Source organism: Gymnoscopelus microlampas (assembly GCF_963454915.1).
Source record: "Gymnoscopelus microlampas genome assembly, chromosome: 14".
NCBI lineage: Eukaryota > Metazoa > Chordata > Actinopteri > Myctophiformes > Myctophidae > Gymnoscopelus > Gymnoscopelus microlampas.
The window spans coordinates 2,540,678-2,556,198 of record NC_139951.1 but is presented as its reverse complement, the minus strand read 5'-3'; the positions used below and the strand labels follow the sequence as shown (position 1 = coordinate 2,556,198).

The following is a 15,521-nucleotide window of genomic DNA, read 5'->3' as shown; positions in this document are numbered from 1 at the left end:
AAAAAACGTGTTCAGAACCCAAGATATCATTATCTGAAGATTTGCAGCTCCACCCACTCCTTGTTTAACTTATAACTGAAAAAGGCTGTATCCAAAGCACTTTTTTTTTACTTTGAAAAACAAATCGCACTGGCCAGAAATAGCCAGAAATAATTCTGCCACTCAGTGAGTTAACTCGTGAAACTTTCATATAGTATGGCATATTTCACTGTAAGTGCGATGAATCTAAACCTTTTTTATTTTTTTTCTAATCTTGATGATTACAGTATAGGCGTATATGACGTTTTACACAATATATATATATTCTTTTTGAGAGACAGACAGACAGACAGACGGACAGTACCTTATGCACGGTGTTGATGTGTATTTTCTCCGTCTCTGCTCTCCTCCTCAACTCCTCTCTCATGTTGTCCTTCTCTGAGCAGATGCCCACGATCAGCTCCTGGTGCTTCTTGTTCTCATCCAGCAGCCTGAACACACACACACACGCACACACACACACACACACACATTCACATTGTATGGACTGTCGAAAAAAATACTTTTCAAGAATCAAATCAAATCTGTGTTTAGGTCCAATGTAGTTATTATTTAGTCACAGGTTAATACTATTCATCGGTTCACTATTTATAAAGCCCACAAACGACTTAAAACACTTTCAAATATAACAAAAATGGCAAATTATGATGTGTCACATTGCAATGCGTTGTGAGCTTGTAGATCTACTATTTTCGTCCGATACTGACATAACATGAAGTGTAAAATCTGGTAATAATTTATGAAAAGAAAAAAACATTAAAAGATGCAACACCGACACACAAGGTCTATTCTGCTCTACTGATGCAGTGCAGTGCAACCCCCTCCTCACCTCTTGATCGCCTTCTCCTGCTGCGCGTACTTGTGCTGGGCGCACTTCTCAAAGACCACCATGGAGCCGTCCTGGTCCTCCGGAGGCAGACCGTTGACGGGGGGTGGCTGCCGCCCGTGTCGGTGGTGCTGCCCGGCGCGGCCGGAGTCGTCGGCGCGGCCGCAGCCCAGCAGCTCGGACTCCAGCTCGTCCAGCAGAGACTCCTGGGAGGCACAGCGCTGGATCTGGGACATGAGCTTGCGGCTGCAGTCCGTGTCGTACGGGCTGCTGGACGAGCAGCTGCTGTTGTTCCGCAGGGCGCCAGAGGCGGAGGTCGGCGTCTACAAGCAGGGTTGTAATGGTTAAAAAAGAAACATTTTAGTTAACCCATTATTTTACACTTTTGGCTATTCAAAAATAGCAGATCTACAAGCTCGTAGCGCGGCACCGAGTGCCGCGCTACGAGCTTGTAGATCTGCTATTTTTGAAAAATCGAGCAAATGTGTGCAAATTAATATATTTATATTATTTTAAATCGAACATTTTTAACTCAAATCTTTGCTTCTGGGGGATCCCTGGAACAACATATTTTGAGATCGGGGTCCGCGGGCCAAAAACATATCATTTTGGGGGTCCTTGACATGAAAAAGTTTGAGAACCACTGATATAGAAACTCAGAAAACTGTTGGGATTTAGAAGACATTTTGTAGAGGTCGTAACTTTCCTCTCCTACCCCGGATTTCAACCCGTTTTCCTCTGCATGTGCTGTTTTTTTCTTTTTTACCATTGAGGTAATTTAACCTGTCTGCTTGCTCAGGGGATACATTGAATCTTGACCATCAGGTCAAAATTCGTGTCAGATCCAGTGCCTAGGTGAGACATGACCTTTGACACGATCTAAATGTCTCAATAGAAGAGCAAGGAGAAAATACAAAATACAACCACCCCAATTGTATAAGTTATTAACATAGCCTGGCTCCAGCCCCTGAATCGCTAGCCTCGCATTCAGGGTCTGGTGAGTGGTGATGCTGTAGAAAGGCAGGGTTTTCTCGGTTGGAAATCTAACCGACATCTAGCTACTGTATGTCTAGTTTGTCAACCTGTGGATATTTAGAACAAAATGATACATTTCTAATCAAGTCAATAACAGCATGATAAGTGTCCTGTTCTTCCAGAAATGAGGTTAATAAATAACACTGCTCCAAAGTGACGCTGCCAGTGGTTTCTACATGGACGTCAAATTTGTTTCCGGTCGTCTATTTAGAAAGAGAACATGACGTCACCCCATTGAAAGTAATAGCTGAAAACCTCCCAAATTGGCGCCACCTGTCCATTGAACTCAATGGACGGGGGCGGGGCAGTCGCTCGTTCTAAAAACAGGGTTCCCACAAATTTTTAACAATGAATTTTCAAAACAGTGTTTTTTTATGAACAAAATGTAAATTATATCCAAACATTTTCCAAAACATTTGATTCATTACAAACTTTTCCCAGGCCTGGAAAACAGTCTTTTGATTTTGTATTATATTTCCAGGAATGTCATGACCGTGGGAACCCTGTAAAATGTAAATACTAACCTTGGTCTGCGGGCTGGACGCCACGCCGGTGTCCGACCCGGGGGTGGAGGGCCCGTTGGAGATCCCCGAGGTGGAGGTGGAGTTAGTGGGCGAGTGTTCAGGCGAGGGGGAAGAAGAAGATGGCGGCGGGGTGGTGGTGGCGGCCATTCCGCGGTCGCTTGCTAGCGACGGCTCCGCGGCACATCCGTCAACTAAGCGTAGCGGCTGCAGTGCAGCGGTGCAAGGAGGGTCTTGAACCATCCCTAGAGTCAGTGAGCTTTCTAACGTCCCTTCCAGAACGGACGGCGACGAGCTCTCCACCACCTCGTTCGGCACGCTGGTGGCGGCGGCGGCTACGACGGGCGCTGGGGGTGGGTGGTCTTCGACCGACACTTTACCGTCGTCTTTACCGCCGTCTTCGTCTTCGAGAGTCAAACCCCGGCCCTCCGCCTCCGTCCGACTCGGACTCGGCGCTCGTGGCGATTCCGTCCGGGTTTCCGTTCCGCCCGTGACCTCGGTGGCTTCGCTGTTGACCTGTAGAGGGGGTGCGATAGTTCAATGCAAAATCATTTGACATTTTAATGAAATAATGGATCATTATCAGTACATATAGGTCATTATTAAAGGTAAATAGATAGGTAAAAAGAAAACAAATAACTTAAAACATTTTGTAAATAGTGGATCTACAATCTCACTATTTTCAAATGTTTTGCATGACATTGGTGTGCGACAAAGTATAAAATAATGCTACGATGTTAATCAATTCATTGATATATAAAAGTTTTTTTAAAAGTATATAACGCGTCACCAAGTGCCGCACTATGAGCTTGTAGATCTGCTATTTTTGAAAAATCATGAAAATGTGTGCAAATCTTTGAATATAATATTTAAAGTGAACATTTGTAACTCAAATCTTTGCTTCTGGGGATTCTACAAATGTCTTCTAAACAGTTTTTTGAAAGAAGTTATGATGATGCTATAATCAGTGGTTCTCAATCTTTTTCATGTCAAGGACCCCCAACATGATATGTATTTGGCCGCGGACCCCGCATCTCAAAATATGTTGTTCCAGGGACCCCCCAGAATCAAAGATTTGAGTTAAAAATGCTCGCTTTAAAAATATATATATTCAAAGATTTGCACAACTTTTCCACGATTTTTAAAAAAATAGCCAAAGAAATCTTAAAATGACACTGATGCGTTCCCGGTCTTAACTCATTCAGTGCCAAAAATATTTCTGGCTATATCACCCCTGTGCCAGAGCCAAAAATACATTGTAAAAAAAAAGTGCTTAGGAAGCGAGATACAGCTTTTTTCAGTAAGATGTTAAACAAGAAGTGAATGGAGCAGCAAATCTTCAAACCATGATATCTTGGGTTCTGAACATTTTTTTTCAAAAAAAATAAAAATAAAAAAAAATAATATTTTTTTATTAATTTTTTATTCATGACGTCTCAGACGTCATTGGCACTCTGGGCTTATGAAAAACGTGACGTCTCAGACGTCATAGGCACTAAATGAGTTAATGGGTTAATCGCAATCATTTGAGCGACAATGAATTCATCGTCAAGTAAAAGGGACAGCCCTACCTGTGCAGCATGTTGCTCTGGGTCCTCCTTCTGAGCCTCATCTCCACTGTCCAGACAGATGTCCTCTTCTTCCTCCTCCTCCTCTTCTTCATGTGTGTGAGACGAGGTGTCGGGCTCCTCCTCCAACACAGAGCTCCTCTCTGTGGAGCCCTCCATCATGACGGCGTGTAGCGGCCAGGGACCTTCTCACCTCCACATCTGATAGACAACAAGGAGAAGAACAACTTAAGACCTATTAGGGGTCTTCAACATGGGGGTCCGGGAACCCCTAGGAAAGGGGTTCCCAAAACTTTTTAACTCGAGATCCAATCAGGGTTGCCAGATCTGCTTATTATAATTTCCCCCGCAAGATTTTATTTGAAAATAGCCGATCTACAAGCTCACAACGAGTCGCATCGCGACGCGTTGTGAGCTTGTAGATCGGCTGTTTTCAAATAGCTGATGTATATGTTAATTAAAGTGCTCATGTGGCCCATAAGTCGCTTCTTTTGGGCTGGTTTTCCTAGACCTGGTAGCTTGTTTCTCTCACAGAATCTGACAACGCTGGAACCGATAGAGAAATTTGATGTCTCCCCCCGGGACACACACTCTAGTGGGAAAGCTCACAACGCGTCACAAAATGTGATGTGTTGTGAGCTTGTAGATCAGCTTTTTTCACGACTTCTTAAAAAGAGTTTTAATTTATTTTAGGGAATTTTGTTGTTTACGATTAATGAAATGCACTTCAAAAAAAATTTTTACTTTTCTTTTTAATTCATGAAAAATTAAGATTATCTTTTAAATAATTACATTATTAGGAAACGGGAAAAAATGATTATTTACTCGCCATAAAAATGGGTCCGCGTCTACGTGACCCACAAATGGGTCCTGAGTGACCCACTGTTTGGGAAACAGTGCCCTAGGGCAGTGGTTCTCAAACTTTTTCATGTTAAGGACCCCCAAATTGACACTTATTAGCCAGCGGACCCCCATTTTAAAAGATATGCCAGGGACCCCCAGGGAAGTTTTTTTTTACAGCTCTAGTAGTGATTCTCAACCTTTTTAATTTCAAGGACCCCCAGTTTGACATGCATTAGGGCTACGGACGGACCCCCATTTAATGGCATTTCTATCTCTTGGACTCCAGTTTATATCGTAAAATCTATGTTAATTTAACTCTGAGAGTGTACAAATGGAACCAAATGGACCAGTTAGGGTCCATTTGGTTCCATTTGTTCACTCTTAAGGATCCATTTGGTGCCTAATCTATCATTTGGCTGGGGACCCCCTGGAACTCCCTCAAGGACCCCTGGGGGTCCCAGGACCCCACTTTGAGAACCAATGCCCTAGGGGGTCCTCAGAGTTACTACCGGGGGGGGGGCGACAAATCTCTGTGTGGTAGCAACTTTTCCTTTGTTTTACATTAACCACTTGAACCCTAGAATCCCTATTGTGGTGGAAGCATTTGCCAAAAACAGCCGATCTACAAGCTTACAAAAGTGGTCCTCAGTGTGAAGGCAGAGGGGAAACGGGGGCCGATCACTAAGTATACAATCGCATTTCAACCAACCTTGGCAATATAACCGCGACACTATTCAGACCCTGCCTGATTATAAACCTAATAAAATGGCTGGAGGAATGCTTGAACAATTATCCCATAAATTAATTAATGAATTAATTGATGGATGGATGAAATGGTCTAATCCAAAGCCCCTCCTGTTTTCAGTTCTGGTTCAATGAAACGCTGCTGCTGCTTCAACAACAAACACCACATCCTTGACCATTCCTCAAGCCCAGGCTGGACTGCCCAGAAAGCAGAGAGCTGCTTCAACAACTAGGCCTGTCACAATGCCAGCACCCACTTTAGTCCATTAAGTTAAGACCTGGAACTGTATCATTTTTAGATTTGAGCTAAACAGCATTATTTTACACTTTGGGCTATTCAAAAATCGTGAAAATGTGCGCAAATCTTTAAATATATGTATTTTTTAAAGCGAAAATTTTTAACTCAAATCTTTGCTTCTGGGGGTCCCTGGAACAAAATATTTTGATGGGGGTCCGCGGCCAAATACATATAATTTTGGGGGTCCTTGACATGAAAAAGATTGAGCACCACTGATATAGAAACATAAGTTTTTCAGAATACTGTTGAGATTTAGGAGACATGTAGAATCGGCTTCAGGTCTCAATGGGTATCATATGCGTATGATCATCATCGTCTAATCCCAATTATTGTCGGACGGACGGACAGGCAAATAAAAGTACGCGAAAAGGGCAGTTTATGCTTGGTTTGCGCGCGGGTGTCACGAGCCGAAAATAGCCGATCTACAAGTTCACACCGCAGATTTTCGCCATGCAGCCAAGAATAAATCAGGCATTTAATTTGCGACGCCATCATGGCCTGCCAAAACACATTTCAGTCGACTAAATCAAGTCAAACGTGAAAAATGACACTAAAAACATTTCAGATGACTGAAATAGGACAAAAGGCTAAGACTAAAACTGATTTTTTTTTACAGCAACCCAACTACTGCTGCACTATTGGGTCACAATAATCACACAAAAACTGAAATGTGTGAGATCCTGCCGATTATGCCGAGTAAAGAGAACGTGCCAATGTTTGCAGGCAGAAATAAGCACCTCAGCTGTAGTGGTGGAAAAAGTACTCTAATGTTTTACTTGAGTAAAAGTATACTGCAATGTAGAAATACTCTGTTACAAGTAAAAGGCCTGTGTTCAAAATGTTAATTGAGTAAAAGTGCAAAAGTATTGGCATCAAAATATACTTAAAGTACCAAAAGTTAAAAAAGATGTTTGAAAATAGCAGCTCTACAAGCTCATAACGCGTCGTTGTGAGCTTGTAGATCTGCTATTTTCAAACAGCCTAGGTATAAAAAAATGTCTGAAGTGGTTAATATATGTGTTATAATTATTATATCATAAAATATTATATATATTATATTTACATCTGAAAAGTAACTAGTAACTCAAGTTTTAAACTAACTGTAGTGGAGTACAATATTTGCCTCTGAGATGTAGTGGAGTAGAAGTAAAAGTACTGAAAATTGGAAATACTCCAGTAAAGTAAAAATTCTCAAAATTATACTTAAGTACAGTACTTGAGTAAATGTACTTAGTTACTTTACGCCACTGCTCAGCTGTTACAGACTTCCAATTATCCACGTCTTCTACACAGTAAAAATCAGTTATTCATTTATCCATTTGAAACTTACTCAGAGTGTACAATTGGAACCAAATGGACCCGTAAGGGTTTAACACTGTCAAACAAGAGGACAAACAAGTGCAACAATGACAGTGAGTCAGAGGAGAGATGGAATCATTGCTTTCGGTTGGTGGATACAAACATGACTGGTTAGCATTAATTAGCCTGCTGTGTAGCGCTGCTCTGACCTTTGATGGAAGCAGACCTACGTCTCTAATATCCTCTGTGTTGTACGTGTGGCACAGTACTGACCACAGACTGTAAAAATAAAAATATGGACGAAGGGAACAGTGACGTGACACACTGGTTTCTACAGACCCGTTTTGAACACACTTTTTCTGCTAATTCAAATCCACTATCTTGGAATGGCCGGCCCCCGAAAAGCAACCCGGATAACGAATGCTATTGGCTGGGTCACTTCGTGCCGCGCTGAGAGCTTGTACATCTGCTATTTTTGAACATTTTAGAAAAATATTGAAAAGGGTGAGAACTACTGATTTGGAAGACATTTGTAGAAGCAGTCCTACAACTCTGGTATCCTCCATTAGCAAGGTGTCACCTCTATTATATATGTACGGCAGCAGCAAGTCACACTTAAAGGAGCGCTCCGGTCCTGGACCTGGTGAGACGGAGGAGGAGCCCGGCCAGGAGGCCATCCACAGAGCCTAGTCCCTCCACGTGCCAGAGCCTCTCCTCTCCCCCAGTCCCGGCAGAATAGTTCCGGAAGAGCGGACTGAGTGGCCCGGTCTTGCCCTAAGAGGACTGACGTGGGTAGCTACTGGGACGTAAGTCTGGGCTTGATCAACCCCGGCTGGGTCACCTGGGCGAGGGTGTATGTTGTTGCGAGACCCGAAACACCCGATGACCCCAGGCTACAACACTGATGATACGTCCCAGGTGCATCCGATCTTTTTTTCGTTATGGTTCCATTTCTGTCTACTCACTCTGTGTCTCAGACAAGGGCTGTGGACAGTTTAGAAACCTGTCTACCAGTGACATCATCGGTAGGCAGGTTTGGTCATTTGACCCATTAAAACCAGGAAAGCATCCGTGTCATTTTAGATTTGAGCTATAGCAACATACATTTTTCAGAAAACTCTTAGAACAGTGGCTTAGGACAATGGTTCTCAAAAATAGCAGATATACAAGCTCACAGCGCATCATTTAGATTTTCTTTTTTCTTTTTTTTCCAGGGACCCCCTCCAGAAGCAAAGAATTTAGTTAAAATGCATAATATATATTCAAAGATTTGCACACATTTTCACGATTTCCTTTTCAAAAATAGCAGATCTACAAGCTCATAGCGCAGCACTCGGTGCCGCGCTATGAGCTTGCAGATCTGCTATTTTTGAACAGCCAAAAGAAATCTAAAGTGACACCGATGCGTTCCCGGTCTGAATGGGTTATACAACAATTCCTTGTATTTCAGCACGCTAACTTTCCAGGAAGAGAAAGGCTGTATAGTTTCTATTCGCTTGGAATCCCCCACTGATGATGTCACTGGTGGGCATGCAAAAGATCATCCATGCAAAAGATCATTGCAAATCTCTCAAATACTTGCGTTCGGGTGATTATGTAATGTGAAGAGTGACAGTCCTGGCAACAGCAAGATACAATTCACACAGCGGCAAAGGTCAAATCCTTCAGTTTCTCACACACACACACACACACACACACACACACACACACACACACACACACACATTTGTATTACTATACTAGTGAGTACATCAACATTTTAGGCCGACGATTTCTTTAGACTTACAATTTGTGGATGTTTTTAACTGTAAGCCTAGAGCCAAAAAATAGCCCAAAAATAGCTGATCTACAAGCTCGCAAGCTTGTAGATCAGCTATTTTTTGGGTGCATGACACTGGCATGCAACTATGTACAAATCGTGTTTTACTCTAATTCCAACTCCCTAAACCTAACCTCTAAATGTCTAATCCTAACCTGAATCTTTTTCTAATTGTAAACATATCTCTAAAAAAAAATATTCAACCATAAAACGACATTCTTTATTGTGAGGACCAGGAAAATGGTTCCTCACAACATACAGCCATTTCTCATATTCTACCATTCTTGTGAGGACATTTGGTACCTCACAAGTATAGTCACACACACACACACACACACACACACACACACACACACACACACACACACACACACACACACACACACACACACACACACACACACACACACACACACACACACACACACACACACACACACACACACACACACTAGAGGGTGTGGTGCTGTGTCTGACATAGATGCAAATGTGATGAAATTCTAGTTGCGCCTGCTGTGTTGTGTGAAAGTCAGTCTTGGTGGGTGTGTGTTGCAGGGCAGCGACACACACACACACACACACACACACACACACACACACACACACACCCACACACACACACACACACCCCCAGGCACTCTGATACTCACTACCTATCTAACTCTCTCTGGTCCATTCAGAGAAACCCTCAGCTTGTAGATCAGCTTTTTTTTCCCGTGTGACACTCGTATCACAAAGGTGTGTGTGTGTGTGTGTGTGTGTTTGTGTGTGTGTGTGTGCACGTGTGTGTGTGTGTGTGTGTGTGTGTGTGTGTGTGTGTGTGTGTGCATGCTTTGATCAGAGCACTATAAATCCAGATTCAATCAACACGTGAACCTCCTTCAGCTGGCGTGGATAACGTTACAGTTCAAAGTCTCAACAGTGCTTGAATGTTAAAATATATCAAATCAAGAAACTACCATGATCAGGCATTGTAAAGTAAGCTTTGCCGAGCCATGTGGCGGATCGGGCAGGAACCTGCCCTAGGAGGAATCTCCTGTTTCTGTGGTGTGAGGCGGCTTGATGTCCAAGTACACCCCCTGGACATGACGCTAGTATGTCACAGGGACTTACCCCCCAATCCAACTCTTGATGCTGATTGCCAAGCAGGGAGTCACTGCCTCTGGGTCCCATTTTTATAGTCTTTGGTATGCTACTGGCCGGGGATTGAACCCGACCTCCCAATATCAGTGCAGACCAGTGGTGTAAAGTAACTAAGTACATTTACTTAAGTACAGTACTTTAGTACAATTTTGAGGTATTTGTACTTTACTTGAGTATTTCCAATTGTCTATACTTTTACTTCTACTCGACTACATCTCATAAGCAAATATTGTACTTTTACTCCACTACGTTTATTTGAAAACTTTAGTTACTTTTCAGATATAAATGTTGATAAAATGAAAGACACATTAACCACTTCAGCCATATTTTATACCAAGACTATTTGAAAATAGCAGATCTACAAGCTTGTGAGCTTGTAGATCGGATATTTTCAAATATTTAGTACTTTTACTTTTGGTACATTTTGATGCCAATACTTTTGTACTTTTACTCAAGTAAATTTTTAATTCTGGACTTTTACTTGTAACAGAGTATTTTTATACTGCAATATTGGTACTTTTACTTAAGTAAAGAATTTGAGTACTTTTTCCACCACTGGTGCAGACACTTAAAATCTCTGTATGCCGGTACAGTAAGGTGAATAACCAATAGAAATAGAAAGCACCTACTGTAGAATTGTATTATTGCAACCTCTCATTTACCCCATGCATAGTATGTATATTTCGCCCATAACAAAACAATACATAAAACATTTTACCCATAATTTCCCTCCATACTAGCAGCCATCATCAGCGTAGCCCAAAAACACCCCTGTCTACCAAAACACCAACATACAGGAAGAGGGCAGTGTGTTTCTGCAAGTAACCACCACCACACTACTCCAGTGGCTGCATGATGACTGCTGGCTGCTATACTGTAGGTTGTATTGTATATTAAAGAATTCTTAAAGAGCCAATTACATCCAGAGAGACATCAGGACCCCCCCCCCCCAAATATCACATAATATTCCTCTTATTCATCCACAAACAATAAAACATAGACATAGGTATACTATTTTCCATACACTACTGTTAAAAATCTAGGAGGTGCCAAGGTGTTTTTCTTTTATTCTAACCTTATCCAGAGTTCGAGCCTTAGACTGGTCAGTATCTGGTTAAGCCACTAAGACCTGAGGCCGGTTCTACAAATACCTTCTAAATCAGTAGTTTGTGCAAATTCAAGATGTTTCAAAAAATTATAAAAATAGCACATGTGCATGCCTCACAGCGCTTGTACTGTTATTTTTGAATAGCCAAGGCAAAAAAATCTAAAATGACACAGATGCTTTCCCGGTTTTAATGGGTTCAAAACAACATTAACCCATTAAGACCTGAAGCAATTCTTAAAAATGTTTTCTAAATCCTAACAGTTTTTTGAAAAATATTTATTTATTTTTCTAAAATAGCAGATCTACAAGCTCATAGCGCGGCACTCGGTGCCGCGCTATGAGCTTGTATATCTGCTATTTTTGAATAGCCAAAGAAATCTAAAGTGACACAGATGCGTTCCAGGTCTTAAAGGGGATTGTTTGAACTTGACCTATATTTGGCATCTAGTTTTCCAAAGGTTTGCCAATACAACACACATAATCCACCAAAATAAATCATGTTTTTCCTTCTCAATGTTTCTCCCTGAACATGATCTGTTATTCATTTCAATAATTGAAACCAATTCCTTCCGTGTTGTTGGCCCATACTTCTCTACATCTATCACATTTCAAACAAAGAAATGTTGAAGAGTTTCGGGACGGCAACAATTGGGTACAGGAGGGCTGGTAAATGAATATTCAATATTCTAATACTCCTCGAATATGGGGGATTTATTTTAAAAGTTTTTTTTATGTTTATTTGACAGGGAAAATACAAAAATGTATCAAGTTAGATAAACCAACAAAATATATATTTTTATTGGATTTTACTGGAGCACTTGATACATTGGATTACATTTTTGTATTGTCCCTGTCGAATAAACATTAAAAAATGTCAAGTATAATAATAATGGTAATAATAATATTCAAATATGTTCGGGCCATAATATTCAAATGTAATTTCTGAGGAATGTTAACAGCCCTAGGGCATTCAGTTAATTGTGTTACACCTTCTCAACACAATCATGTCTAACTGGAAACTTGTTTTGAGAGATAAGAAAAGCTCCGTCTTGCATTTCATAAGATATACTTCTCCAATAGATGTTTTTTTTTATGCATATTTCACTTTCTTCCTCATTTAACCCTTCATATTGAGTCATGCCCCCATTTACTTCCTCATTAGCCCATTAGGACCGGGAACGCATCTGTGTGTCATTTTTAGATTGCTTTGGCTATTCAAAAATAACAGATATACAAGCTCATGAGCTTGATATCTGCTATTTTTTTAAATAAATTGTGAAAATGTGCGCAAATCTTTGAATATATATATATATATATATATATATATATATATATATATACACACACACACACACACACACACATTTCTTTGCTTCTGGGGGGTCCCTGGAAGAAAATATTTTGAGATGGGGATCCGCGGCCAAATACACATCATTTCGAGGGTCCTTGACATGAAAAAAGTGTGAGAACTACTGATATTATTATAGCAACATAGGTTTTTTTCAAAAAACTGTTAGGATTTAAAGACATTTGTAGAATTTTTCATGATTTTTCAAAAATAGCAGATCTACAAGCTCATAGCGCGGCACTCGGTGCCGCGCTATGAGCTTGTATATCTGCTATTTTTGAATAGCCAAAAATGACAGGTGCTTTCCCGGTCTTAATGGGTTTAAATCATAGAATGCTGGCATATAGAGGGACAAGATCGAAGCCATGATTAAAGGTCAACTTCACACAGAAGCACACGTGCTTGTTTTGTGGCTTACCTTTCCGCCTCACCTCAAAATAGATCAGACACCTACCTAGGGAGGAATTCTTGTAACTGGAAGCACTTGGCTTGGACCTACAGACTACAGTAAGCTATAAAATGTCCATTTCCTTGTGCAGGAAAACAGCTGTGTCAGCAGCTCTACAGCTAATCATCATTGCATCATCAAGGCCCTCGAACTAACTTCTGACAGAATGTATTGGAATGAGGCCCGTCTCATAGTACTTCCCTGACAGTACACGCGGAAACAGCCATAACAAATAGGCTACAGGGACCCCCTAGGGGGTCCTCAAGACTTACTACAGGGGCGGCCACCAAATCTTTGCCCACAACGTTGTGGGCTTGTAGATCGGCTATTTTCGGCAAAGAGGTTTGTTTGGTGTAGGAGGGGGAAAGAGCAGACCAAGTACATGCTTTCTACGTATTGAGGGTTTAAATGGTTTAACTGTCTGAAAATACACATTAACATGACTCCAACACAACGCTACACAACGATAGTGTTGTCAAACAACTATGAAGCTATCTATGAAAAAAGTTAAATCTGCAAGACAAATTTATACAATAGGTCCCTGCTTCATCTCTCTCTCTCCAACACTGAAGACCCCTGGGCTACAAGGTGCTTACAAAGTCAAGTAACTGCCAATAATATGAGACATTGTTATGTATCTGTAAACAACACGAAACAATTGTAACTAGAGATGTATCGATACCATTTCCTCGTTCCCGAGTACAAATGTTAAACATTTAGTTAAAAATGTTTGTTATAATGTGTATTATTTGTACACTCTCAGAGTTATGGTGCGGCTACAAGCTAGTAAAATAAACATGTGACTAGTACAGTAAGAGAAAACAAACAGCTACATCGACTGAAACATCCAAGATATGACTTTAACCAGTGGCTAACGATATGAATGTGACCTTAACAACTGTTATGATGTGAAACACTTGTCAGATAACTGCTTTAGTTACGTTGTAGATTTGAACTAATATTACAAAACATACATCAACCACTTCAGCCTCATTTAAACTTTGGCCATATTAAACATTGTGATTAGACATTATAGTGATGAATGCATCTGATGTGTTCATCATGCAAGCTGGTCAGCATGTTATAAATATGCTGTCAATTTAGCTAGCATGAAGCTGCTGCTAGCTGCACCATAGTCACATAGTGTCACTGTCCACTCATTTAAATACACACTGTTATTACTGTGGAAATGTCCTTTTAAAAAGGCAACACACACACACACACACACACACACACACACACACACACACACACAGTGTCACTGTCCCCTAAATACACACTATTATCACACTGTGGAAATGTCCTTTAAACGACAACACACACACACACACACACACACACACACACACACACACACACACACACACACACACAGTGTCACTGTCCCCTAAATACACACTATTATCACACTGTGGAAATGTCCTTTAAACGACAACACACACACACACACACACACACACACACACACACACACACACACACACACACACAGTGTCACTGTCACTGTCACCTAAATACACACTATTATCACACTGTGATGAAAATGTCCTTTGCTTTGACAACACACACACACACACACACACACACACACACACACACACACACACACACACACACACACACACACACACACACACACACACAGAGAGAGAGTGTGTAGTAGTGACGTTAGCTAAGCTCTATCAGCAGCAGTGTTAGCATTGTTGTGGCAATTAGCTTGACAGCTAAATCAGCTGTGTGATATTATTGTTGTTATAATGCGTGTGTGTGTGTGTGTGTGACGAGAGGACATGATGAATAAACACGTCGTTAAAGTGTGTGCGTGCGTGTGTGTGCGTGACCCACCGTGCGCGTCAGCTCCATATAGACAGTAGGTGGGTAGATGCACAGACAGAGATAGATGTAGTGTTTGAACACAGAGAACACACACACATACTATTTACACCTGACGCGTCACACACGCACTTACGCGTAGATACAACTTCCGGTAAGAGGATTTCAAAATAAGACCGAGTTTCAATGGAATAAAGCAGGGGTCTTCAACGGTTTTTTTTTCGCCCCAAGGAAGGACCCCCTAGCTGAGAGAGAGAGAGAAAGCAGGGACCCCCATTATATATTGTATAAAGTATTTTTTATTTTCAGATTTCATAGGCAGCTTCATAGACTTGTTTCACAGCACTATCATGTTGGATTCATGTTAAAGGACGACTTCACCACTTTTCAACATATCTTCATATAATAGGTCCTCACTAATGCTCATGATAAAATGGTAAAAAAAAAAAAATCTAATCAGTCTGTGTCTCAGAGGAGGGCTACTAGACAGTTCAGAAACCTGTCTACCAGTGACATCATCGATGGGGAATCCAAGCTAATAGAAACTGCAGACTTTGTATTCCTGGAAAGTTGCAATGCAATAATAGATCCCATTGTTCTCGCCTTGATAAAAATCTGAATGAAAAAATCCTGCCTAACGATGATGTCA

The 15,521-nt window shown here is 41.1% G+C and overlaps 1 protein-coding gene across 3 annotated transcripts in view; it reads right to left on the bottom strand.

Moving 5' to 3' along the window:
• The window catches only part of ccdc186 (coiled-coil domain-containing protein 186), a 96,234-nt gene extending 81,242 nt beyond the window's left edge, over positions 1-14,992 (bottom strand). For all 3 annotated transcript variants that reach the window (XR_014602297.1, XM_084078907.1, XM_084078908.1), the window contains exons 1-5: positions 14,885-14,992; positions 3,993-4,190; positions 2,425-2,937; positions 869-1,188; positions 344-470 (exon numbers count right to left, since the gene is read on the bottom strand). Coding sequence is in view for 2 of the 3 variants with exons in the window: in XM_084078907.1 (XP_083935033.1) it covers positions 344-470; positions 869-1,188; positions 2,425-2,937; positions 3,993-4,151 (1,119 nt within the window). In the remaining variant the exon portion in view is untranslated. The remainder of the gene's footprint in view (positions 1-343; positions 471-868; positions 1,189-2,424; positions 2,938-3,992; positions 4,191-14,884) is intronic.
• Between the last annotated feature and the right edge of the window lie 529 nt (positions 14,993-15,521).